At 46.8% G+C, this 26,747-nt stretch overlaps 1 protein-coding gene and 2 long non-coding RNA genes across 4 annotated transcripts in view; all 3 read right to left on the bottom strand.

Annotated features, from left to right (window-relative positions):
- COL15A1 (collagen type XV alpha 1 chain) overlaps positions 1–1,077 on the bottom strand; it is a 109,423-nt gene extending 108,346 nt beyond the window's left edge. For both annotated transcript variants that reach the window (XM_058694788.1, XM_058694787.1), the window contains exons 1-2: positions 660–1,077; positions 498–583 (exon numbers count right to left, since the gene is read on the bottom strand). In XM_058694788.1, the coding sequence (XP_058550771.1) occupies positions 498–583; positions 660–670 (97 nt within the window). In that variant the 5' untranslated portion in view covers positions 671–1,077. The remainder of the gene's footprint in view (positions 1–497; positions 584–659) is intronic.
- Positions 1,078–6,251: 5,174 nt separating this feature from the next.
- On the bottom strand, positions 6,252–17,340 carry LOC131491619 (uncharacterized). The gene is made up of 3 exons (XR_009251551.1): positions 16,865–17,340; positions 8,233–8,378; positions 6,252–6,888 (listed from the first exon to the last, which is right to left on the bottom strand). It is a non-coding gene; the product is annotated as an uncharacterized LOC131491619 (long non-coding RNA).
- Positions 17,341–18,891: 1,551 nt separating this feature from the next.
- Positions 18,892–26,747, bottom strand: part of LOC131491620 (uncharacterized) — a 36,763-nt gene continuing 28,907 nt past the window's right edge. Inside the window, exon 4 of the long non-coding RNA XR_009251552.1 lies at positions 18,892–22,610. This is a non-coding gene — a long non-coding RNA (uncharacterized LOC131491620). The remainder of the gene's footprint in view (positions 22,611–26,747) is intronic.

A 26,747-nucleotide genomic window follows, 5' to 3' on the forward strand; every position in this document is an offset into this window, starting at 1 on the left:
GGTAAGTTAGGCATCGAGGCGATTCAGTCCCGTTATTTCTTGCGCGGCAAAAGCGCCAGGTGTCTCTGCTAGCGATCACGCGGCCGCACCTGTGTGCAGAGCGGGCACCAGACCTGTCCTTACAATGAGCCAGCCGGCACGCAGGACCTGCGCGCGGCCTCCGGGTGAGCTAGAGCTAACTGTTCCCTCGGAGCCGCTGGCGCTGCCCCCGTACTTCCAAAGTCCCTCTGTGCCCACGACTGCAGGGGCCGCGCCCTAGCTGCACAGCGTCCAGACCGCGCGCCACCCGCCCGACGGGTCAGGGACCCCGGTTCGCCCCTCGCATCCCCTTCACCGCCCGGGGAAGCGGCGCCGGGAGCGCCAGTGCGCACAGAGCGGCGAGGACTCCCTTTTATGTCCAGGAATGAGCGCGCACCGCAGGCACGCCCGCCGCCAAAAACCAACTTCCCCGGGGCGCGCGGAGGCAGCCGGGGCCACCCCCGGGCCGGGTCGCTTACCTGTCGCGGAGCGGGTCCGGGTGACAGCGGGGAGAAGCGCGGAGACCGAAAGCAGCACCAGCAGGCGCCAGCACTGTCCGTTCCTCCTGCAAGAAGTGGGGGGCAAGAAGGTGAGGCGGGCGGGAGGGGCGAGGGCCCGGGGCGCGGGGAAGCGAGTCCTACCTTGGCGCCATCTCGCAGGCCCGCCGAACCCCCCGAAGGCACCGTGCGCCCGGCTGAGCGCTGGCCGCCGCTCGCCCTTCCTGCAGCGAACAAAGGCGGCGCTGGGCAGCGGCAGCGGCGGCGGCGGGCAGGCTCCCGGCTCCCGGCCCGCGCCCTGAGTCACCCGCGCTCTGAAACCCGACTCCGCCGCGCCCTGCGCTCGCTCGCGCGCCGCGCCCACCTAGGCCGGCGGCGCCGCACTCACGCCCCGGGGGTCCCGGCCGCCGCTGCCGTCCCCACGCCCCTTTCCCCTTTCGACGGACGCGCGCTCCCGGCCGCGGCCGCCACCCCGGGCCGCCTTATGTAACCTTCGAGAAAAGCCTCGTGCCCGCGCCCGTCTGGGTCAGCGGGACTCCTTCCCTCCCGCCCTAACGTCTGTCCCGGTCTGAGCTGCCCCGCGGCCAAAGCACTCTCCTTTCATGGACCAATGGGATTCTCTCAACAGCCCAGGGAGGCTGGAGTCACTGTGATTTCCTTAAATGACAAATGAAGAAACTGAGGCTCAGAGAGGCCGGGCGAATATACAAGGGCACACAGAAGGACTGAGCTCCTAACTGCTGTGCCTACCCTGCACGCCTGACACACGAACCCCACGTGAATGCCCAGAAATGGCCCCGTGATATATACAAATCCATGCCGCAAAGATAACCCTAATAAAAAATTGAACGTATCTGATATTTCCAAGGTTTTCCGCTGTATAACTTGCCTGCCCCACCCCCCTACTCCCAGCATGGGAATGTAAGTTTCAGGAGGGCAAGAAGATACATTTGTTTTGTTAGCTGGCTAAAACAATACCTGGTGGTAGAAATGCAAATAAACATTGGGTGCGTGAAGGTGAGAGTCTGAGGTGAGACACCTCTCCAGGCACGATGATGATGTGGGAGAGGGGAAGCAGTCTCAGCCATCCCTGGTATGTGTGACTATCCCAAGGGGAAAGGGCTTAGCACAGGGTCTGGCACTGGCCAACCCCCCACACGGTGGCTCTTTATTATGATTACCAGGCACCACAGAGCAAGGTTTTGGGGTGGGAGGAGGCACCACGGAGGCACAGTTCTGAAGCCTAGCAAGCCCCAGCAATGGCTCTTCCTGACGCACCAAGGAGCCACTGTGGGCCATGGCTCTGTTGTCAGCTCCTGGTTTTCATTTCTAGTAATCTGAGTTAGGGCCCCAGAGATAGGAGGGGATGGATATACTAGCTAACATTTATTGAGTGCTGATTATTTCCCAGACCCTGCGCTAAATGCTTTACAGTTTCCGCCCACTATCAGAAAGTACAGTGGGCCTATGAAATCTTTCATGAGCCAAAGCAGTGTAGAGTGAAGAAGCAATTACCATTAATTTATATGGAAAAAAGTTTTAGCATTCTCAGACCCCCCAAAATTACCCCTCTTAGGTTTTTCTGAAACCTTAGGACACATCTTGCTAATGATGCCCAAAATAACTTGAGATAAAGCACAGATGCTCACAGACACAGTCGAAAGCTACAGCTGAAAGCTGCAGCGGCTTGATGCTGAGATGTCTCCTGGGGCCCATCACACTCTTGGGGTGCTTGCCACATCTTTAACAGCTTGCCCAAAACACTGAACGCTATTTTCGCTTTGCTCCTTTTTTCTGCAACAGTGAAACTGCTCTTCAGATTTCTTTCAGTTACTGAGAACAGGTATTCCCGTGGGTCTTTTGTAAAAGCAAAGTGGCAAAATGGAAACTTTTGGAAAGCAGAAAATACCTATACCTGTGTTACCTCATTTAATCCACACTACAACCCTGGAAAGGCAGTACTGCAATGATCCTCATTTCATGGATGAGGACGCCGAGGCTTAAAACATGCCCAACCTATGCGTGACAGTTGCCGATACCCATGCTCTCCACCACTCAGTCACCTACCTGCACGAGAACAGAGGGTTAGACCCACTGGAGATGCGCAGCACTCCGGCATGACAGGGTTAATGCCTGCATGGGCAGTGAGGGCTCTGAAAGAGCTCCAGCCCGAGGTCAGGAGCTTGTTTCCAGTCCAGTTCTTGTCTGGGCTACAGAGTAAAGTTGGGCAAATCCTGACATTTTCTGAATTTTTTTTTAATTTCTTCATCTGTATAGTAGACACGATGATCCTGACTTGGGCTGTGGGTCTCTCGATATGCAACTTGCACACCACAGTGCTCTGTCGCTTGTAAATGCTGCACATATCTACAGATCTGGGATTAATGTGAACAGTCTTCAGAACAGGAAGAGAGCAGCACGTCCTGGAGAAAGCTGGAGAGGCTTCAAGAGGAGAGTGAAGTTCACCCAGGCTCTGGGTCTGAGGAGAGTTTGAGGGGGATACATCGGAGGAAGGGGAAGGCAGTACTCAGAGAGATGCACTCTCAAGCAATAAATGGATAAAAATTTCCTGGGTTGCAGAGGGGACTGGTGGCCAGGGAAGTGTTACAGAGCCAAGAACTTCAATGACATGCCAGCTGATGGGTGTGTGCATGTGGACCTGATCCAGCCACCTCCCTCCTGTCCCCATTTTATTGATGGAGAAACTGAGGCTCAGAAAGGCTATGCAATTTACCAAGTCAGAGGTAAGGGCAGAGACACATAAGAGAAGGAGGAAATGTGTAAGGTCTTGAAATGTTGCAGAAGATCCTTAAAGGTGGTGAATTACCTGTCACAAGAGAGATACACCTCTTAACAAACAAGAGGTCCCTGAGAAGGTAGGAATTATGAACTGGTACTCTGGGATCATGCTGCCTGGCGAATCCTGGCTCCATTCTTTATGAGCTATATGAAATGTGGGCAAATCTGTAAGACAAAGGTGACAATGAGTTTTTCCTATCAGCTCTTGGAAGGATGAAGATGTTCCTGGGATGCAAAGCAGTTATCAGTGTCTGGTGCACAATAATGCTCACTGAATGTTAGCGTCTATAATTGATGGTGGCGCGATTCTGGCAAGGGGCATGTCTGCAAGAGAGGCGAAACCCCAAACCCAGCCTTCAAGAGGCTGAGGCACCAGCAGCCAAAGCAGCCATAGAGCTAGGATGTCCCCACGTGGAATTAACTCACAAGCCAAAGCACATTCTAACAAAATTGTCTGCTTCAGTCTTCTTTCTTCATCGGTTCATATTCTCTGTGAATATGAATTCTTTCCCACGTGCAGCCATTCTTATTTTAGTATGAATCACTAACCATAGGGAATTTGGTCTCTTAGTTCTATATTTCTCTATTGCTTATAAAGTATCACATCAACTGGAAATATAATTGACTTTCTTAGGCCTCAAACTTAGAATATATTTCTACATTGCTTAGAAAGAGCTACATCGGGGCGCCTGGGTGGCGCAGTCGGTTAAGCGTCCGACTTCAGCCAGGTCACGATCTCGCGGTCCGTGAGTTCGAGCCCCGCGTCAGGCTCTGGGCTGATGGCTCGGAGCCTGGAGCCTGTTTCCGATTCTGTGTCTCCCTCTCTCTCTGCCCCTCCCCCGTTCATGCTCTGTCTCTCTCTGTCCCAAAAATAAATAAAAAACGTTGAAAAAAAAAATTAAAAAAAAAAAAAAGAGCTACATCAACTACAATTGTGTAATAGGTCTATGGTTCTATTGGACTGTTAAAACCAGAAGTTGTGATGAACTGGTGGCCATTGGCTCAATTTGGCCCACAGGTTTTGTTTGGCCTGTCTGGTGACAAGCTCAAAATTAAATTAGTTGGAAATGTTTGATAATTAAGTGATTTTATTTATTTTATTTTTTTATATATAGAGAGAAAGGGCACAAGTAAGCAAGGGAGAGAGAGAGAATCACAGGAAGGGAAGAGAGAGAGAGGGAGAGAAAGATAGAGAGAAGAAGGGATCACCCAAGCAGGACTCAAGCTTGCCGGAAGCGGGACTTGAGCTCACCTATGTGGGACTCGAACTTACTTACGGCGAGATCCGATCTGAGCCAAAGTCAGGTGCTTAATGACGGAGCCACCCAGGCGCCTGATAATTAAGTGATTTTACATTCAAGTCTAGATTTCTGGCTTCTTTTTAAATTTTTGGAAAACCTGTCAACATGGGGCCTGAATTCCCTGTGCCAACAGTTGATTGGCATTGAAAAGGGGCTGCTACTTTCAGTTAAGAAAGTGGTCTGCCATTTGCCCTGGTCCCCACCACTCCCTTTTGTTCCTCAGCACCAAGGATATGAATCATTTGCCATCACATGCACGTTTTCTTTCTTATAAAAAAGAGAAGAGTGGAATAGATTGTGTGCTCATGTCTCTGTTAAAAAATGGGTAAAAAAAAAAAAAAGATGTGTATAGATAAACAGGGAGTCAGGTTTCAAAAAACATGTGCAAGAACATATTTCTGCATGTTTACTGTATAAATAAAGTATATCTACCTTGAAAAAAATGAAAACCAAGATGCTATTATGAAACAAACCTTGTCTCCCTCAGGTATGTATGTTACAGGAAGGATGAAGGCATGGCTCCGTTTTGAGTGGTGAGCTTTATTTTTTTTTTTTTTTTTTATAATTTTTTTTTAACGTTTCTTTATTTTTGAGACAGAGAGAGACAGAGCATGAATGGGGTTGGGTCAGAGAGAGAGGGAGACACAGAATCCGAAGCAGGCTCCAGGCTCCGAGCTGTCAGCACAGAGCCTGACGCGGGGCTCGAACTCACGGACCGCGAGATCGTGACCTGAGCCGAAGTCGGACGCTGAACCCACCGAGCCACCCAGGCGCCCCTTGAGTGGTGAGCTTTAATTGTGGTCCCATTTATAGCCCAAGGTCCATACAGATGGTCTCACACTGATGATGGTTTGATTTTTCGACTCTAGGATGGTATGAAAGCGATATGCATTCAGTACAAACTGTACCTCAAATTTTGAACTTTGATCTTTTCCTGGGCCGGGGATATACGTTCTGATCCTCTCTCGTGGTCCTGGGCGGCAACAACAAGCTGCAGCTGCCAGCCAGCCAGCGACCACACGGGTAAAGAGCCAATACAGAAAAAAACAAAACAAACAAAACAAAAAACAACAAACAAACAAACAAACAAAAAAAAAGAGCCAATACAGCGATGACCATGCTGTACCCATGCAACCACTCTGTTTTTCACTTTCAGGACAGTATTCAATAAGTTACATGAAATACTCAATGCTTCATTATAAAACAGACTCCATGTTAAGATGATTTTGCCCGACTGTAGGCTAACGTAAGTGTTCTAGGCACATTTAAGGTGGGCTAGGCTAAGCTACGATGTTCTGTAGGTGAGATGTATTAAATGCATTTTCGATTTTCAACTTACGATGGGTTTATCAGGACCCATTGTGAGTAGAGGAAGATCTGTATGCATAAGGCAGCAGGTTCCTTTACTATTCTGGCAGGGAGATCCTGTGTGCACATTTCATATTTTGTTGGTTCTGTGTATTGGATAATATCCAGTTCACTGGAATCTTTATTTTTTCCAATTCACTGGAATCTAAAAATGAAGGTCTCCAAAGCACATTTTCTGTACAAATGACTGGAAACAGATGCATGTTAATATTGTTTTTTTTAAATTTTTAATGTTTATTTATTTTTGAGAGAGAGAGAGAGGGTCAGAGAGAGAGAGGGAGACACAGAACCCAAAGCAGGCTCCAGGCTCTAAGCTGCCAGCATAGAGCCTAATGAGGGGCTCAAACTCACGAACCGAGAGATCATGACTTGAGCTGAAGACGGATGCTTAACCGTCTGAGCCACCCAGGCTCCCCAAATATTGTTCGTTTTGTACCTACTTCACCTGGAAAGGCGGCCCATGTTCGTAGGCAGTAGGGCTCTCATTTTGGAGTTGGGCCCAGAGCTGAGAACTGTGGGCTCAGGCTGAAGGAAGACAGGGAGGGTGCAGGGCATCCAAATGGTCCCAGCTGCAGGTGTGGGAGGGGTGAGGGCAGGATGCCAAGCAAGGCATTTTGCCTCCTGCCAGACTGTGTTTTGAGGGTTTCAGCAATTTCCTTCCATTCAATATGAAGTGGTAGAAATAGCCAAGAGGAAGCCTCATGTCATACCCAAGCAGGTCTTAAATTGTTTACCACAGCTTCAGTACAATCTGAGAGATTAGGACATGTGGAGACGTGGGGATCTTATGTCTCGGCTCTTCCAGGACTCAGCTAAATTACCGTGCTGTTCCATTTTCCCATAATCCACCCAAGTGTCCCAGAAAACGCCGTCTCCGAAAACATTCTCCAGACTGTCTCCAGCAGCTGGAAGGGGTACAAAAATCAGTGAGAAGCATCCCAAATTTTGGTTTGGGAAGAAGTTACCAAGCACATAGCACACGTCTTCCTGAACGTGTCTCTTCAGTGAGCAGCTTCCTTGTGGAGCTGTGTGACAGAACGCACACAGGCACCCAAAGCTTGCATCCTCATCTGATTCCACGAGCAGAAAAAGAGGACTAAACTTAGCTAGCTGGCTAGAAAAGAATTTACTAGAGTAACTAAAGAGGGCTGCCTTTCGGGTAATCAAGAGAAAACAATAACAGTTTAAGCCCACCAATGCTTTCCAGGGAGGAACCTTGTTCTGATGAACACCTGGATGTGTTTGGATGTGCAAAGGGGAGCCAAGGGCTGCATAAGAGAAAGAGATGAATTTGAAAATCTGACAGTCCCAAAAGGAAGAGGACGAGGAGGGAGAGTGTGTCAGACCCTCTTTGGGGCCACTGTCAGCGCCGGGTCCCTGTCCCCTCTTGCCTTTGTCATCCAGGTGCACTACAGGCAAGGGCCACCACTGCCAGCACCTGCTTCCCTTTACCTGAGTGCTTTCTCTGGCCACTGGAGCCCGCCCTACCCACACAGACCTGAAGTGCTGGGGAATTAACGCCGACCAAGAAAATCTTAACCAGTGACCAGCAGGAACTGGAGAATACAAACGTCAGCTCCCTTTCCCACTTGGTGGGAACCCTTAGGCACCCAGGGTCCCTGTCCAGTGCCCCATGCCCATGCGGAGCATCTCTCACTTCCTGCCCCAGGGCTCCCTATTGGTGCTGGCACATGGCGTGATCCACTCAGCATAAGCAGCCTGCAAGTGATGTGGAAATAACACCCTGAGAAGCAAACATGTTGCCAGAGGAAGCCAACAAACACGTTTCTCCCTACCTCTCCCAGATACACTGTCCCGAGAAAGTCATTTATAAGGCATCTCAGAAGATTGTCTCAGGGGCACCTGGGTGGCTCAGTCGCTTGAGAGACCGACTTTGGCTCAGGTCATGATCTCACGGTTCATGGGTTCGAGCCCCAAGTCAGGCTCTGTGCTGACAGCTCAGAACCTGGAGCCTGCTTCGGATTTGATCTCCCTCTCCCTACCCCTCCCCTGCTCGGGCTCTGTCTCTCTCTCTCAAAAATAAATAAACATTAAAAAAAAAAAAAAAAGAAAAAGATGGTCTCACAACACAGATATCTGTCATTTAATGCATCTTATTGGCCCCTCCTCCTTCCCCTCCTCACTCCCCTTTCCTTCACTTCCTCTCCCTGGGACTATACTCCCTAATGCCAGAGAAGCACCAAAAACTTCCGCCTCAGAACCCAGGGGAAGACGGGGGCGGAGTTTACCTGTCACTCTCACACTCATGTTATCTTCACAGGGTCTCTAGGCAGCTGTCATTTCCATCTCACCAGGTCCAATCAGTGTTATGCTTTCAATGGAGGGAACCAGCGTTGTGATCTGTGGCATGTCAGAATGACAGAGTCCCTGTGGACTAGATTACAACCGAGAACAGGAGGGTTCACACGGTCCTGGGGCAAAAATGTAAACATGTAGTACTTTCCTTGCCATATGGAAACAAACTGCTTTCAATTTTCCCCACTGATAGGGATTGTGACTGCCCTTGCCAGGTCACGGTGTGTTTCCAAGTGCCGAAGGTGGTGTTGATATATTCCAGTAAAGATACCACATCTGGAATAGCAGCTGCGATCGAGGCTACCATCTGGCCGAGTTTATGGCAATCCACTATTATCCACCATAATCTGTTTGGCTTTTGCAAGGGCCATGAAAGTGAATTAGCAGAAACAGAATGGGACTCACCAGCCCTGTACCATTTAAGCCTTAATAGTGGGTCTAATCCCTGCGATACTTCCTGGGAGGTGGTATTGCTTCTTACTTACTCTTGAAGATGGAGAAGGGAGGTGGTTTTAAGGACTTCCACTTGACCTTTCTCATCCATCTCCGTAAGTCAAATAGCTTAATACAAGTGTTCTGTCAGAAGCTAAGTGTATCTATTCCAATTACATAGTTGAGGCCTAAACAGATCTAGAAGGCACAGGTAAATATGTGAACAGGTAGCCCAGATCCCCATGTCACCTACCACTTTGCACTAAAACTCCTTCAATGCACACCTATGGCTTTATGGGTGGTTTCCTATGACCCATAAACAGAGAAGGAAAGAACTTATGCTGCATACAGATGACTCAGTATGATGTGTTGGCACTAGTTGAAAATGGAGTCTCTCTGTATTGCAGCCATTTCAAGGATGGCCCCAAAGGATAATCACGAAAAGAATTTCTTCCAGGGGGGTAGAACTATGATGGGACACCTGGCTGGCTCAGTGGTTAAGGGTTCGACTTCGGCTCAGGTCATGATCTCACAGTTTGTGGGTTTGAGCCCCGTGTCGGTCTCTGTGCTGACAGCTCAGGGCCTGGAGCCTGCTTTGGATTCTGTGTCTCCCTCTCTCTCTGCCCCTCCTCTGCTCATGCTCTCTCTCTCTCCCAAAAATAAATAAAACATTAAAAAAATTTAAAAAATTAAAAAAAAGAACTGTGAGTGGTAGACTTGGTTGACCACTATGACGAAGGGAGAAGTGGTCTGAGTTGCGCATATACAGAGATGCCTGAGCAGTGTGAAAATGTCTTGGATGGGGGCGCCTGGGTGGCGCAGTCGGTTAAGCGTCCGACTTCAGCCAGGTCACGATCTCGCGGTCTGTGAGTTCGAGCCCCGCGTCAGGCTCTGGGCTGACGGCTCGGAGCCTGGAGCCTGTTTCCGATTCTGTGTCTCCCTCTCTCTCTGCCCCTCCCCCGTTCATGCTCTGTCTCTCTCTGTCCCAAAAATAAATAAAAAACGTTGAAAAAAAAAATTAAAAAAAAAAGAAAATGTCTTGGATGTTGGCCAGGGGCCTGAAAGATAAGATTGGACTATCGGGGACCAGGAGATCTAGGGAGGTGTATCACGTATTGACCTACGGGAGTGGGCACAAAATGCGTTGGTCTTTGTATTTCACAATGCTCACCAGAGAATGTCCACCACAGAGGAGACAGTCAACAACCAGGTGGACAGAGTGACTCATTCTGTGGATGAGCCAGGCTCTCTCCTTGGCTACCCCAGGGCTGACATGGTGGAGTGACAATGATGGCAGGGGTAAGTGCTAAACAAAGGCCCAACAACATGGGCCCCATCCCTCTAAAGCAGATCTAGCTACGCACACTGTGGCATGCCCAACCTGCCAGCTACAGAAATTGACCGTGACCGCTTAATATGGCACTATTTCTCAAAGACAGCAGCCAGCCACTTAGTGACAAGCCAGTTTCTTCAGATCCTTTCCTGAGAGGTTCGCTTTTACAAGCATCAACACCTATCTGGATACAGGTTTGCTTTCCCTGACCAAGTACCTTTGCCAGCACCAAGGATGCTTCATTTATCAATATGGTGGCCCATACAACATTACCTCAGATACGGGACACATTTTATTGCAAAAGAGGTGCAACAATGGGTGAATGACCAAAGGATTCACTGGTTTTAGCATGTACCACTTCACTCAGAAGAAGCTAGCTTAATACAGTGGTGGAAGGGCCTGTTGAAGGCTCAGCTAAGGCGCCAGCTTAGGGACAACACAGTGCAAGGTTGTGGCACTCTCCTCCAGAGTGTGAAACCCACAGTCTGTATATGGTGCTGTGTCCTCCGGAACTAGAGTACTTGGATCTAGAAGCCAAAGAATAGTCAGATTGAGCCCTTTTATCTTCTCTCCCAGTGGTCCACTGAAACTGTAGGCTCTTCTAGACTGGGGGTGCAGTTTCCAGAGAAAAAGTTCTTCCAGAGGCTACAGTAAGGTCACCAAACTTGAAGCTGAGACCACTTGGTCACCTTAAGTTGCTCATGCCAGAGAGCCAGTGGACAAAGAGTGGCTGCATTAGTGGAAATAAGGACCCTGATTTCCATGAGAAGTGTGACAGCAACTACCTTATGAAGGTAGAGAGGAACTCAGGTAATTTCATGGGAGATTTCTTGGTACCTCTATATTCCACACTGATGGTGAATGAAACTATCAAGGCAACTAACAGATCAGACTCTTAAAGGATAAACGTCCAGGTCACCTCACTAGGTGAGCAACTCAGACCATCCAAAGTGTGGATCGGAAATAAAGGAAATCTAGAATGGGCAACAGAGGAGGGAAATGGCACTGGCTACAGCTGGGAGACTGTATGAAGCGTTTTTCACTAATTCTCCTGCCTAAAATCTTACCAGAGATTTCAGTTGACTTTGATCTTGAAAGGGATTCTCTGACTGGTTGGACTTGTGCGTGAGAACATCCTGTTCTCACAGCATCAGAGGCCCCATATCCTAGTACTGGAGCTGATCTATTGGGAGGGCATGTGCAAACCTAAGTGGCACAGGGGTGGACTGGATTAGGTATCTCTAATGCACCATTTCAAATCCTCCCAGCATCACCTCCAGGTGACCATTTGTTCCAGCCACGGCCATTGCTGCAGCGATCACCTCTGTATGGGTTCCAGCCAACCACGGGCACAACCTGGCAGCCTTAACTTACGCCCACACTGGGTTCCACCCTCCTGCTTTCGGACTTCTCCATCCATCCTGAAGCATGAGGTGCTGCAGGATTCACTTAGTGCCCACACATAAGCAACTTGGAAATGCGGAGGAAATAATATGTGGCAAACTTTTGAACGGGAGACAGAAATCAGTGAATGGATATTTCTCCCTTCCTCTCTTAGATGAACCTTCCTAGAAATCAGTTTATTAAAAGAAAATCCCAAAGGAGGAGAAATCCTGTCCATTTGATGCCTCTTACCTATCTTCCTTGTTCTTTGCCTCATTCCCCCTTCCCTCATTGCTGGGATTGTACTCTGGAAGAAAGTAACATAGAAGTCTTTGCCTCAGGCTCTGCTTCTTGCAACCCAGGCTAAGACGGACAGTAAGAGCTTATAAGCACCATCAAGACAGAGGCCAGAAAGTCTGCAGATGAAGCAGCCAGTGAAACATTTCTAGCAGGCATGGCGTGGCCCAGGCCATTTGAGAAACTATAAATCTAACATACAGTTTGTAGCCATTTATGTTCCAGCATGGACATTCATTCCTCCTGCAAGTCCCCTTCCTGAAGCAACAACAGAAGCCTTCAATCAAGTTTACCAAATACAAAAATGCCTCGTGAAAATGGGGTTCTGTGGACACCAGCTGAGAGGTGAATTCCATACCTTGGTCAACAGAACAGGACAAAGGCTCCACACACGGGATGCTTTGACGAGACATGACTGGAATTTAGGAACAGGAACTCAGCATCAGAGGTAAACATAAGAACTTTAGCTTTCTGAGAATTTGCTTAGATACTGAAGATGACTTTGGGCTTTCAAAAGGCACAGAATGGGGGAAGCAAAGATCATTTTTAAGGAGCAAAAGGATTCCATCCAACATCTGACATATGAGCATCAGAGAGTATCCAAAATCAGACTGTATGGATTTAAATTCATGGATTGTCTCTTACTGGCCGTGTGACCTTAGGAAAGTTACTTAATGTTTCTGTGCTCATGTGTCATGAATTGAAAGGTAGTTATAGTAATACAGAGTGGTTGAATGCATCAAATTAAAGGGCTCGGGCACATAGCAGTCACTAAGCAGTTTTCTATTTTATTATTATTTAGTGCCTTTGTCTGTTCAATAAAAATAAAAAGACCATACTTATAGTCATAGAATATCAGCTCTAGAAGAGTACTCAGAGAATGTCAGGCCGGCCTCCACTCCTGTCCAGGGGGAGGAAGGGGTTTGCCCGGGGCTGTAACTCTAATCCAGGGCGAAGCCAGAGCCAAGTGTTCAAACACCTGTCCAGATCTTTTCTCTGCCTTGTGGAGCTTCTGCCAAATTCCCCCATACACCTGGAAATAAGACCACTACAGATCAGAAAGATAGTTAAGAAATGAAGGTTTCATTCTCATAATATGCCCCAAAGTCTCTGCCTGCTTTGCTGTCGTAGAGCATTTCACTCTGCCTTTCTGCATTAGTGAACCATGGTCCAGACCAGTGGTTTTTAACCTGTGATGTGCATCAGAATTATTTTGTGGGGAAGAATGTTAAAAATGCAGATTCTGAGTCTCTGCCCAATACCTACCAAATCAGAATGTTTGCAGGTGGAACCTGGGAACTGGAATTTTACGAAGCTCCTCTGTTCCATCTTCTGTACACTGAAGTTTCATTGCTATCAGCCTGAAGTTTCAACATCTCTATTTCTCACAGCACCTGGTTCCTCAACTTTAGCTTGGCATTTTGGGTATTAGGACAGTTTCCAGTTGAAATATAACCCCCCACCATGATCATTTACAATTTCTAGCTCTGACATACTGCCAAGCTCTCTCTTGGACAGACTTTCCCATTCACCACGCCTTTGAAAGAGCAAGAGATCATATGTTGTGTTGAGTTAAGGCCTTTAGAATCCAAGATTTTGGAGACAAAGCAGCTCAAAACTAGAAGGGACATTGCACCTGATTCCAAGGCCAATCCAATTTGGAGATTTAGAGAAATAAGATAGCAAGAGGATCCCTTGGATACCATTTGGCTAGAGAGGGGAGGTCTACCAAAGAGGATTTAGGCAAACCCCACACCTATGGACTGCCTGCCTTCCATCTTACCCCAAACCCCTCATCAAAACATCAGATAATACCTGTCATGTCCCTAATATCTATAAAAAGATAGCAGGTACAGAAGAATTAAAGTTAACAGCTATTTTTGTCTCAAGGAGGAAGAGAATTGATAAATGTGTCCTTGTGATAAGCTAGAGAGGGCAGGACATGAAACCTGTCCAAAGTGACAGGCGCTTTCTCTGTTTTTAAGTATGTATGTATGTATGTATATATGTATGTATGTATCTTGGGGGAGGGAAGAGAGAGAGAGTGCATGCAGGGGAGGGGCAGAGAGAGGGGGAAAGAGGATCCCAAGCAAGCTCTGCTGCCAGCTCCGAGCCTGACTCAGGGCTTGAACTCACAGTGAGATCATGACCTGAGCCCAAACCAAGAATAGGTTGCTTAACTGACTGAGCCACCCAGGCGCCCCCAGAGTGATAGGAGCTTTATCACCCATTAAGGACTGATGTCCCCATGTGGCAGGGCCACACCTTGCTTCTGTGAGTGGCCAGAACATGAAAAACATGTCCTCTCCCCCCTGATGTGCCACGAGACCCCTGCCCTGGCTCTGCTGGGCTTACCTGCAATGCAGCAGGGGTGGTGTTGGATCAACGATGGGTTTCGGCTTCCTGTTTCCTCAGTCCTATAGTTCAGGGTCTGGTCAGTGGCAACCCTAGGAGGTGGCTGGAAATGTACAGGCAGGGAAGTTTCTTTTGTCACAATGAATGGGGATGTTCCCAGCATCTGGCAGGCAGGGGCCGGGGCTGCTAAATTCTGCAGTGCAAGAGGCAGTCTATACAACAAAGAAATATCCCAGCAACAATGCCAACTGCGCCCCACGAAGAATTGCTAGCAGATTGCGGCTTTCAAATTTTTTGGAACAGGGCCCTTGGTCTCCCAATCCCATAAACACACATTTCTGAAGCAAAAGTTTCATTTGCCCTTACTACATGTCATGAGCTTAGGTACTTTCTACTCTGTTCTGTTGCACTGGATTAAAAAAAAAAAATAAGACAGATTGATCAAAAACTATTAAATAGATTTTATGACCCATGAATGAGCCACCACCCATATTAGGGTGTGATCATTTCAAAATTCTTTTTTTTTTATGTTTGTTTGTTTGTTTGTTTATTTATTTATTTATTTAGAGAGAGAGAGAGATCTCCACTGTGAGATCATGACCTGAGCTGAAATCAAGAGTTGGACGCAGAATTGACTGAGCCACCCGGGTGCCCCTCAAAATTCGTAATCGGCACCCGTGAGTGGAAATACGGAGTGAATCGCTCTGCAAGCATTAGTCATCTGCTCTCACCCTCACTACTTGACTTACAAAATCTCAGGGCTCAAGTGAAAGACCCAGTGACTTCTGATGAGCTAAACCAGTCTTGCTCCTTCTCCCAAAACCAGATGCCCAAAGAGAGACAAACAATTGTCCATTGCTGAGGCCTGGGGTTTTCACAGGGCCCTGCTCTGAGGCTGGAAGCCCATGTGTCCTGCATATCCCCATGGGGGGTGGGGGGTAGGGGGCAGTGGGGAACAGATGGATACTAGCCATTCAAAGGTTTTATATCACAGTGGACAATGGAAACCAGCCACAGTGGGAGCGGAGTGGGGCTGAGGACTCTGAAGCTGAGAGGGCTTAAGGGAGTATTTTTCACCTTCCTGAACCACAGCCTGGCACCTACATCAGATGGGCAGCCTGGTTCTTTGATTCCAAACTTCCTGGGGCACCTGGGTGGCTCAGTCACTTGAGTGTCCGACTTCGGCTCAGGTCAGGATCTCATGGTTCGCAAGTTTGAGCCCCGTGTCAGGCTCTGTGCTGACAGCTCAGAGACTGGAGCCTGCTTCAGATTCCCTCTCTCTCTCTCTCTCTCTCTGCCCTTCCCCTGCTCACATTCTGTCTCTCTCTCTCAAAAATAAACATTAAAAAAAACAAAAACAAAAAAACACCTTCCCTGCCCACTCTGTGCAAGCAGGACTGGTTCTAATATGTGGGAAGAAATACAAGAATAGATGTCACCCACAAGGCCAAGGGCAGGGCTAGGCTTAAGGGGTAGAACCTGTGACACTGGTTGGTGGGACCACCAGCCACACTTTGACCCCTCCTGACCACTAACATGGATTACAACCTAAGTAATTGGATCCCTTTCTCTGACTGCTTCCTCTTATTCTTATTCCTTATTCTTACCACATTCTTTAAAAAAAATTTTTTTTAACGTTTATTCATTTTTGAGAGACAGAGAGAGACAAAGCATGAGTGGGGAAGGGGCAGAGAGAGGGAGACACAGAATCTGAAACAGGCTCCAGGCTCTGAGCTGTCAGCACAGAGCCCGACGCAGGGCTTGAACCCACAGACCGCAAGATCATAACCTGAGCCGAGGTCGGACGCTCAACCGACTGAGCCACCCCAGGCACCCCTATTCTTACTACATTCTTAACTACTGTCATATCAACATATTGCTTTAAACATTTTTTTAATGTTTTTATTTATTTATTTTGAGAGAGAGAGAGAGAGAGGTGGGGAGGGGCAGAGAGAGAGGGAGAGAGAGAATCCAAGCAGGCTGTGCTGTCAGCGCAGAGCCCAAAGTGGGGCTCAGTCTCACGTACTGCCAGATCATGACCTGAGCCGAAACCAAGAGTCCGATGCTTAACCAACTGAGCCACCCACGTGCCCCTCAACATATTACTTTAAATGGCTGAAAAGACACCATTTTCACCATTAAATGGCTGAAAAGTGGACTGCCTGCCTCTCCATGGACAGTCCCTTCCTATCTTGGCTTATGCTTTTCCCACTTCCTGGAGTTAGTGACTCCGTGTTCTTACATGTAGAGCCCTGTGGAAAACACCACACACTCTCGCTGCAGGACCCTGGTGCCACCAAGGTCTGGTCACCCCCTCCATGCCTCCCCGCACTGCTCCAGGCCCTGGGGAGCCCAACACTTCCGGGGCTCCTGTTGAGGAGGGCACCTGTCGGGATGAGCACTCGGTGTTGTATGGAAACCAATTTGACGGTAAATTTCATATTAATAAAAAAAAAGAATGACCTGTGAGATTGCAGGGTTTCCCACCCAACTACGGATAAAATAAAACAATGTCTTGTGCTGGCCTGAGCGGTCCATCTTGTTACCCTCATTTCACAAAGGAGAAGACTGGAGGTCAAACAGCTAACTTTCTCAAGGCCAGCAGGTTAAGAAAGGGCAGAGCTGAAATTTGAACTTGGGTCTTCTGGCCTCACATCCCCCCTTCACTCCACTGCCTCAGTATGGCCCCAGGGCTTTAGTCAAAACTCCGGCCACCCACCTGGCTATCCAGGTGACACACGGAAAGACAGCTGAGAGATTTTCACCTTCAGAGGAGAAGTTGCAGAAGAGTTGGGGACTTCCGTGAGCGAAGCAAGTTCCTGTAGCAAGGCGAGTCCAGGGAAATCCCAGCACGCATTTTTCACCACCTCCACATTTGCACTTCACAAATAGTGTTCGCCAAGGCGGACTGTTGCCTATGGGGGCGGGGGGGGGGGAACCTCGCTGCTTGCTCAGTGCATGGGCCCCCCAATTACAAGAGCTGCCTGTGGTCTGAGAGTAAAGAGGAAGGATCAGAGCTGGTGCCGGCATCCTCAGCCAAGGACACCGTGCCCGAGGAGGCAGCAGCATGCTAAGGGAAGCCCACCACTGGGAGGCAGAGCCGTGAAATGAGATTCAGGGGCAGACCTCCACAGGGGCCCCTAATCCGTGGCTGTTTTGTGAAGGAGCCAGTGGCCTCTCCGCTGCAGAAATTCCTGGAAGTACTCGGGGATTAAGCCCAGAGAAAATGGCTGATGGCTATACTGATCACATGAGTCATCAAGAAAAAGGTTAAACTGTGCTTTGTGGGTTCTTTTTAGAAAAGCTCAGCAGTGTAAAACATCTCAGAAGAGACTCTCATCAAAAGCAAATAAAACAAAAAGTAACTTTTTAATTTTTTTTTTATTTAAAAGGGCAACCTTTAACGACTTAGAAAATTATCAGAGCAGCTCCTAGCCCAAGTTTTTATGTACATGTGTTACAAGGGATTTTTTTGAAGCTGAATTTCCTTTTTTTATGTTTGTGTACCTCATGAAATGGAACACCTACCTTCTTCAAAAGATACTTTGAAGCCATAAAAATGTTCATACACTTTGACTCAGTAATCCCCTTCTGGGAAGCTGGCCTAAGAAAATACCCTGAAATATGGAAAAAGCCATATGCATAAAAATATTCATCAAAGAGTTGCTTTAGTGAAAAACTGGAGGCAGCCCAAATATTCAAAAAAAGGAAAGAGAGGCTGGTAAAGTAAATTATGGTATAAACCTTGAAGAAATATTCTATAACCATTAAAAATGATGGGTATGGAGTTTATGAAGGATCACAGAAAATACTTATGATAAAGTATTGGGTGAGGAAAGTCTGGAACAAAATTTGCACACACATGATTTGTAAAAACAGGAAAGGAACATAAAAATATAGTTGTCACTATGTCAAAGTGGTAGGCATATAAATTTTTACCTTGTTTTCAAATTTCTCTAATATTATTGTATCTCTACTTTAAAAAAAAAGTTTACTCCCTAAAAAAGCAGGGAAGGGAATAATAGACACTGTTCATGTTTTAAGTAGGAAGAAACATTAGTAGAGGTTAGGGGTAATTAAGATGGGAAATTGTCCATCTTATTGCCCAAATTATTACGTGTTTTTAGAATGCTTTAACTTTTTATGAAATAAATATATAACATATGCAAAAGGCAGTTTTGTTCAAGACACAAAAAACCCAAATTATACTACTATAGAAAGCATTCAGGGTTTAAAAGTTCTCCAATTTCTGTGTTTTTGGGTGGTTATGGATCCACTGACAGGGGGCTTCTTATCAAGGAGCATTGAAATGATGCTTCATATCTCTCTACATTTTTATTTCATCTGTAGCACTCAGTATGACCTGATCAGCTGGATATGAGTGTTGGGTTTAGAAAACAAATCTCATTTTCTCCCTCTACCATCCAGAACACTTAGAATAATGGAAAAATTGAAAGGAATTCAAGGTTATTCGTGTATAAATCTCCTTGGCAGGAACACATTTCACAGCAATGTGAGTGCAAAGTTGGGCATGCAGGATCCCAGACCTGCTATGGAAGTGTGAATCTGGAGTCAAAGTCCTACCTAGGGACAAGACAAGGCTAGTGTGCAAAGGTGAAGACAAATCACAAATCCAAATCCAAATACCCAGGAAAATACAAACTGGAAATGGAAATCAAAAGAACATAGTTCTTAACACCATTAAAAAAAAAAAAAGAAAGAAAAAGGAAACCCAGGGGTGCCTGGGTAGCTTAGTCAGTTAAGCACTTGACTTTGGCTTAGGTCATGATCCCACAGCTCATGGGTTTGAGCCCTGCGCTGGGTTCTGTGCTGACAGCTTAGAGCCTGGAGCCTGCTTCAGATTCTCTGTCTTTCTCTCTGCTCCTCCCGTGCATGTGTGTGCACACACACTCTCTCTCTCGAAAATAAAAAATAAACATTAAAAAAATTTTTAAAAAGGAAACATAAGGGCACCTATCCCAGTTATCTATTGTTGTGCAACAATATATCCTAAAATTTAGCAGCTTCAAACAAAAACCATTTTATTGTATTTCACGATCACGATTTTATGGGTCAAGAATTTTGGCAGGGCTCAGCTGAGAAATGCTTTTGCTTTTCATGGCCTCTCAGGGCACTCAGTGGTATTTGGCTGGAAAATGAGTCTAGAGGATCCAAGGGTTCCTTCATACGTCTGATGCCTGGGGAGGCTGGTAGAATGGGCTCAGCTGCTTGTGTTGACCACTGCTCCTGCATTAGGCTTCTCTAGTGTGGCAGTGTCCCTGGAGTGGTTGGCTGACTCATGTTGGCAGGTGGCATCTCCCAGAGCAAGCCTTCAGAGATAACTAGCCAAAAGCTGCAAGACTTCTAGCAACTTAGCTCAGAAGTTTCAGAACATCTCCTCCATCACAAACTATTGGTCAAAACGTCACTAAGTCCAGTCCAGGTTCAAGGGCAGGGAATTAGACTCTGTTGCTCAATGGGAGAGACAGAAAAGAATCTGTGTTCATCTCTAGTCAATCACAGCAACGTTCTACATGAATCAAATCGGGAGGGAGATTGCAGCAAGCAAGCAATGCAGGCAAAGGCACCAAGGTGGAGTTTATGCCTATATTCACCACGATGGTGTAAATTGGTACCACGCTTTGGGAAGGGACCTTGTCCATATGTACAGAATGTATAAAATCAGAAGAAGACTGTAGGGATGCACTAAGAATTCGCTCTCCCTGAAGCCGGGCTTTCTTGGTCCTGGCTGCCCCTAGTCTCACCTGGAGGGTTTCAAAAACACTCATGCCTAATCCCACTCCCAGAGATTCTGAAGTGCTTGGTCTCAGGCATGGCCAGAGGTGAAGGGATTCTTAGAAACTCTCCAAGTGACTCCAGTGTGCAGCCAAGGCTGTGAATTCCTGCCATGGGGGCTTGTGATACTCACCATAAAATTCAAGTAAATGAATAAAATCAGCTTTTTCCTTATTGCACTTTTGGGCCAAATGCAGCTGGAAGAGGGTTTTAGGGTCCAAAGATTTGGGAGCTTAAAGAAAAATTTAACTCCTCAGACACGAGGGTCAACTCTGGAATGTTGTCACATGGTCAGAGTTTGGAGATTTTGCCAAAACTGGTTTAAGTTTACTTTTTTTTTTTTAATAACATGGTGAATAGCTCTGTGTTGATTCCCCCTTCCCCTTATTATTTTGCAATGGCTCTTACTCAAAGACTTGAAAAAGTGATGTACCATGTCCCCTTGATATAGATGTCTAAGAATAAATTAGAAAACATTTGAAATATATTTAGAAAAAAGTGCCATTTTGTGCTACAAGGATTGAGGGTCTATAGAAAGACGCCTTTCAGAATAAATGTCAGGCATTCTTTCAGGATGAATAAGTCTCTACAGAGGCCCCATCACGACCAGTCAGTTCACCCCACAATTCAAGTCATAACTGCTCGCTGATTTTGTGTGAAGCCTTCTGGAATGGGGTTGGGGCTCCAACACACTCATGGATGACATAGAAACTCTTGGTCCTGTCCTGAGAAGTTGATGCTTTCTTTCCTTTCACAAACTAGAAGGATCTGGCAGTGTTTTCTCAGACTTCTCTTTTTTTACTCTTAGAATCTTTGTGCCCCTGGGATCTGATGAACAAAGGTTACAGAGAAAAAAAAGTATGACATATAGTGCAGTGGTTCTCGAAGTGTGGTCCTTAGACCAGCAGCATTAGCGCCACCTGGGAACTTGTGAGAAATGCAAACTCTCCTACCCACACAGCAGACCTACTGAATCAGTTATTGTAGGATGGCGCCCAGCCATCAGTGTTTTAACCAACCTTCCAGGTAGTTCTGACCCACTAGAGTTGGGAACCACTGATTAAGCACACAGACGGAGCATGAACAGTCTTTGTCTCACATGCCAGCTTATTACTTGGTTAAGTAACTTCACCTCTCTGATCCTGCTTCCTCGTCTGTAAACTAAGAATACTAGCACTTACCACTGCAGGGTTGTTTGAGGATGTAGGGAGTAGATGCAAACAGACTATATGGCACTGTTCTTTGCAGGGCCTGGATGAGGGTGAGGCAGGTGAGGCATCTGTAGTCCTGTAGGTATCTCTTTAAATTCTGCACCCACGGAGGATTCACCCACTTCACCCTAGTCCCAGCCCTGGTTCTTGATATTCCAAAAGGGCTCAGTAAATGGTTGGTACTGTTATATTATTGAGGAATCTGAGGTTTTATCCATTTTCAGGGCCTTGGCCAGGCAGAGTTCCAAAATCAAAGTCTTTAAACAGTTTGGTGTAGAGGAAAGAGCGTTGGCTTTGGAGTCCACAGGGAAGGGTCTGAATATCAGACTGATATCTAGGAATATCAGTCAAGGAGTGAGGTGCAGAGTGGAAAAGGGGCAAGCTCAGTTGCCCAAGACAGCCTTCTTTCACTGGGCGGGGCTCTTTCTTCTCTTCTCCTTCTTTCTGAGAAAAAGCAGAGGCGACTGCTGAGTTTGGACTCTCCCATGCATGATCGCTGTATTTTCTGTATCAGTAGATACCGACAACATCCAAGAACCATTCCTCATTGAAAGTCTTAGCATATTAAGAATAGAAGGGGAATAGAAGGAGGGCTCTTCTATCTGTCAAAGGGCACCCACAGAACCCACTGCTAACATCTTCCTTAATGGTCAAAACTGGTCCCTCTCCTCAAAGGACCAGGAACAAAGTGAGCATGTCTCACTGCTCCTCTGTGAGGTACCAGAGGTTCTCATTAGTTCCTTAAGCTACAAAAAGAAATGAAAGGCACCCAGATTGGAAAAGAAGTAAAATTGCCTTTATGCACAGATGCCATCATGATTGTCTATAGAGAAATTCTGATGGAATCTTCTCTAAAGCTACTAGAACCAAGAAGTGTGATCAGCAAGGTTGCAAGATATCAGATCAACACACAAAAATCAATTTTATTTCTATACACCAGCAATAAAAAGTTGGTACTTGAAATTTAAAAACACTGTCATTTATAACAGCCTAAAAGGTACAAAATGCATAGCTATACAAATCTGGCAAAAGAGGTGAAGGCCTGTACTGCAAACTATAGAGCACTGCCAAGGAAATTAAGCAAGACCTAAATCAGTGGAGAGATAGCCCATGACCTCATCCAAGGGCATGAAGACTTCCCCTGTTGTTTTCTTCTCAGAGTCTTCTAGTCTCAACTCTTATGTTTGGGTCGTTGATTCATTTTGAGTTAGTTTTTGTATATGGCATTGAGGCAGGGGTCCAACTTCATTCTTTCGCATGTGAATATCCTGCTGTCCCAATGCCATTTGTTGAAGACCCTGTTTTTCCCCCATTGAATGGTCTTGGCACCACTGCAGAAAACCGATTGATCATAAAAGTGAAGGCTTCTTTCTGGACTCTCAAATTCTGTTCCACTGCATAGATGTCTATCTTTACAATAGTACTGCACCATCTTGTTTGCTGTAGATTTGTACTAAGTTTTGAAATTGTGATGTTACTCTTTTTCAACATTGTTTTGGCAGTTCTACATTTGGACGAAGACATAAAGGTAGCTTTTGACAACGATATAAAGGTAGTTCAGTGGAAAAAGCACAGTCTTTTCAAAAATAGAGTTGCAGAACAATTAGATAACCATATGCCCTTGGTTTTCACTTTCTTGTTCCTATTACCCCTGCTTTTGGCTCAACCCTTATTTTCTTAAATGCATCTATTCTTCTAGAAGTCATTTCCTTCTTTTCAAAAACATAAATTTAATTAACTTTAATTAAATTTAAGTCTCCTCAGTCTGTGCTTTCTCTTTTTGCAGACTGAGCCTGATCTCCCCATTCATAGATTATTTCACAAAACCGCAAGTGTGAGCAGCTTAAAAGGAAAGACTGATGGGAGTGAAGAGGTAGCCTGTGAATCTGTTCTCTGTGCCTTCCTGAGACAAATGGCCCTCCCTCTGATGGCTGGCTCTGGGGAAGGGCCTGAGAAGCTACAGCTCTAAGAACTCGGGCACCTGCAAGGCCATAGAGCACAGAGCAACATCTCTCACTTGGTTTCTGAGGGAGTAAGGCCACTCAGCCACTTTGTCCATTAGCATAACATACGTCTACATGACATAAATCAAGAATCTAGTGCACATGGGTGGCCAGCTAAGCTGTGCAAACAGGCTCAGAAGGCCCAGATTTGGCCATTGGTGAAATGGGAAATACCAGGAGAATTCTGTGCACCGCAGAGTTCTCACAGTGTGGCCCCCAGTCCAGCAGCATCTGTATCACCTGAGACAGAAATCAAAGAAGCACCTTGTTAGAAATCAAATTCTCGGGGCACCTGGGTGGCTCAGTCAGTTGAGCGTCCGACTTCGGCTCAGGTCATGATCTCGTGGTTTGTGAGTTCGAGCCCCACGTCAGGCTCTGTGCCGACGGCTCGGAGCCTGAAGCCTGCTTCGGATTCTGTGTCTCCTTCTCCCTCTGCCCCTTCCCCACTTGTGCTCTGTCTCTATCAAAAATAAATAAAATATTAAAAAAAAATTTTTTTAAAGAAATCAAATTCTCAGTCCCACCCCAAATCTAATCAAATTCTCAGGCCCTACCCCAAACCCATTGAGTCAGAAACTCTGGAATGAGGCCCAGCAATTCATGTTTTATCCAGCCCTTCAGGTGATTCTGATGCCCCCGGCAGTTAAAGCGCTTATCCACTGGCACTAAATTACCAAAATTTCATATCCTGCGTCTGCCATTTGCCACCAGTTACTTAAAATCTCTGGGTCTCAGTGCCCTCATCTATTCAGTGATGATGATTTTGGTACCAGATTCTTCAAGGTTCTTGTTCATGTTAATGGAACAATCTATGTAAATTACTTAGGAAGCAGTTAATAATCATTAGCTTATAAATGTGAATTTCCTTTGCCTTCCCTGTTTCTGAAAATTCATTGTCACATGTAATCATTGTGTAACACTTCTTAAAATCTCTCAGAGGAATTTGCATGATGGCCTTACTTGTTTATAAGTAGCAAAGTAGGTATTGTGGTCACCTTCATTGTACATGGATACAAACGGAGGCCCAGATGGTGAACTGTCTTTCCAGGGTCACAGTGATAAAGTCATGGATCTGAGACATAAATCATTTCCAACTGGAACATCTGTGTCTTTCGTCACATCCTGAGTTCTCACAGTACAGGCCTGAAACCTCGGTTGACACAGCTTTAACTGTTTTAATCAAGGTACCTGTATTTATCCCTTACAGGAAGAAAGATTTATCCCTTAACGGTGATGCAGATCGTTATATATAAAGCTCTTTGCAGGACCTGCCTTAGCACCATACTCACTGCTCTCCAAGAGTCCTCACTCCTCAAAGGGGAGAAGCTGTCTGGTGAGGTGGACCAGGCTTAGTCGGCTCCACCTTCTGGCTCCTACTGGCTCTCTCGCCTAGCTGAGCATATGACCTTGAACAAGGCACCTTGCCTCTTAGAACTTCCTTTTCCTTTTCTGTAAAAGGAGGTGTTATCCTACCCTGCCCAGTTCCCAGAACAGCCTTGTGTCTCAAACGAAATGGTAGATGTGGAAGGACTTTGCAAACTGTGAAGTGCATGCACAAGTGTGAAGTTAGGAGTTGCAGCAGTGGCAAAGGAAGAGTTTGCTGAAGACAAATACTGCCGGCCCCTCCAGCATACAACAGCCCTGTGGTCTGGCAAGGCCAAAGCACTGTGGAGCTGGTGGGAGGTAGGTGGGGACCGGTGGAGAATTATCAGGGTGTGTGGTCTGACCCTTGCTGGGGAGCAGTCTGCAGGGCAGGGGGGAGCTCAGAGACCCTGCCAGGCAGAGCTACAGGCATATGCCAGCACAGGCAGGAGCCATCAGCTATGGGAACCCCTCTGTGGCCCTGGTTGCTGACTAGCCAAAGGTGTTCTCCTATCGCTTGGAGTGAAACAAACTCTCGTCCCAGCTGCCAGTTCCCAAGAAGACCCTGGGTGAGACCCTCACTTCTCTGGCCTTCGTTCTACAACACAAGTGGCTGGTTCCCACCTATCCCACCACGCCTCAGATTATGCCTCCTTCATCTTTTACTTACATCTGAAAGTTTCTCTACCAATAGCCTTTCTTGAGTAAGGACGAGTATGTTTGCCCTTTTGCAATATTGAAAAGCACACGAGTGAGCTTCCAGGAAACTGTTTCCTAGTGGCTGAGGGTTGGGGCTGGGGAATCAGTCCGCCTGGGTTGGAATCCTGGCTGACTGCGCATGTGGCCTCAGGCATCTTGCACCCTTCCTTTCTCCATAAGTAAAACAGAGATCATACAACATCCCCATTTTACTGGGTTGGGGATTAGTGAGATGATGTGTGTCAAGGGCTGTGCCCAGCTAATGGCAGAGGATAAGCTCAATGAAAAGCTGTTGTTATATCTAGCAACATCAAGGTACCACCCTGAGTTGATTTCAGGAAAACACAGAGATTCCTGATATTGTTAGAAGCCTGTGAGTACACACAGGGGCCATCTGCTGTGCCTTTGGGGTTTGTGAAAGAACTGGAAATGGTCTCAGGACCCCCAGTGCCCAGGTCCCCTAACCTGGGAACTACTGGCTGAAAGAGTCTTAAAGCTTCTTCCAGCTCTGACAGCATCTCAGTTATGTTGAAGGTCAGCCAAACCCCTTAAAAGCAATCCATGTGGTCAGTGGCAGCTGGGCAGCGGTGAGTCCAAGGCAGACTCCAAGAGGAGCCGCCGCAGCCCAGAGTACTGTCTCCAGGGCCAGGGCCCCTCGAGAAAAGTCACACATCAGAGGGAAGCTTGCAGCCTCCTGTTCAGCTCATCCAGGAACTGAATCTCCACACCCCCTCCCACCTCTCTGATCTGAAAAAGCCAGGAGAGAGGAAGTGGTTATTTCAAAGGCTGGGTGAGCCCCCCTTGCAAAGGGGTCAGAAAGCCTGAGCCTTGAGTCCCCCAAGGCACTGCTGAAAGAGAGCACTTTGCCTGTTTCCTTCCCTTCATGTCCCCCTTCCTCTCCTTGAGGGATTGTTCTAAATATATATCTTAGAGGTCAAGATGCAGGATGGCAAGGGACAGAAACCTAGCCCCTAAAGGTGGAGAGAAAACTCAGGAGTTGGGTGGGGTGGGAGTGATTTGAGGGGGCCAGCCATGCTGGTGAGATCTTCCAAGGCAAATGCCACAGCTACACAAGCCTCCCCTCTTCGATGCCTTCACACTCTTCTCTCTCTGGGTACTTACACAATCCACAAGACAGCCAGGGAAGGGCTTCTATTCCCTTTATAAAGAGGAAGAAACTGAGAGCCAGAAAGGAGGCAATAACACTACAAATCATAGCCAACTTTTATTGAGCACTTACTAATTTGCCAATAGGCACTAAGAACTTTGCATGTATTAGCCAATACATTAGGATGTATTTAATCCTTATAAGAATCCTACGAGGTAGGTATTATTACTAAATGCCAATTACAGGTAAGGAAATGAAGGCACAGAGATGTCAAGTAACTTCTGTTCTGTCAGACACCAGAGCCCACATTTGTAATCACTGGCTCTAGCAGCCCTGCCAAAGAACTGTAGGAGTCAGGGGCAGGGCCAAGAGCCAAACCAAGCTCAGGGCTATATCCCTGCTACTCCTCTGTGGTTAACATAAGGATGGCTATTCTAACCATCACATCTATACAGAAATAAAAGGGCCA

Source organism: Neofelis nebulosa, chromosome 12 (genome assembly GCF_028018385.1).
Source record: "Neofelis nebulosa isolate mNeoNeb1 chromosome 12, mNeoNeb1.pri, whole genome shotgun sequence".
NCBI lineage: Eukaryota > Metazoa > Chordata > Mammalia > Carnivora > Felidae > Neofelis > Neofelis nebulosa.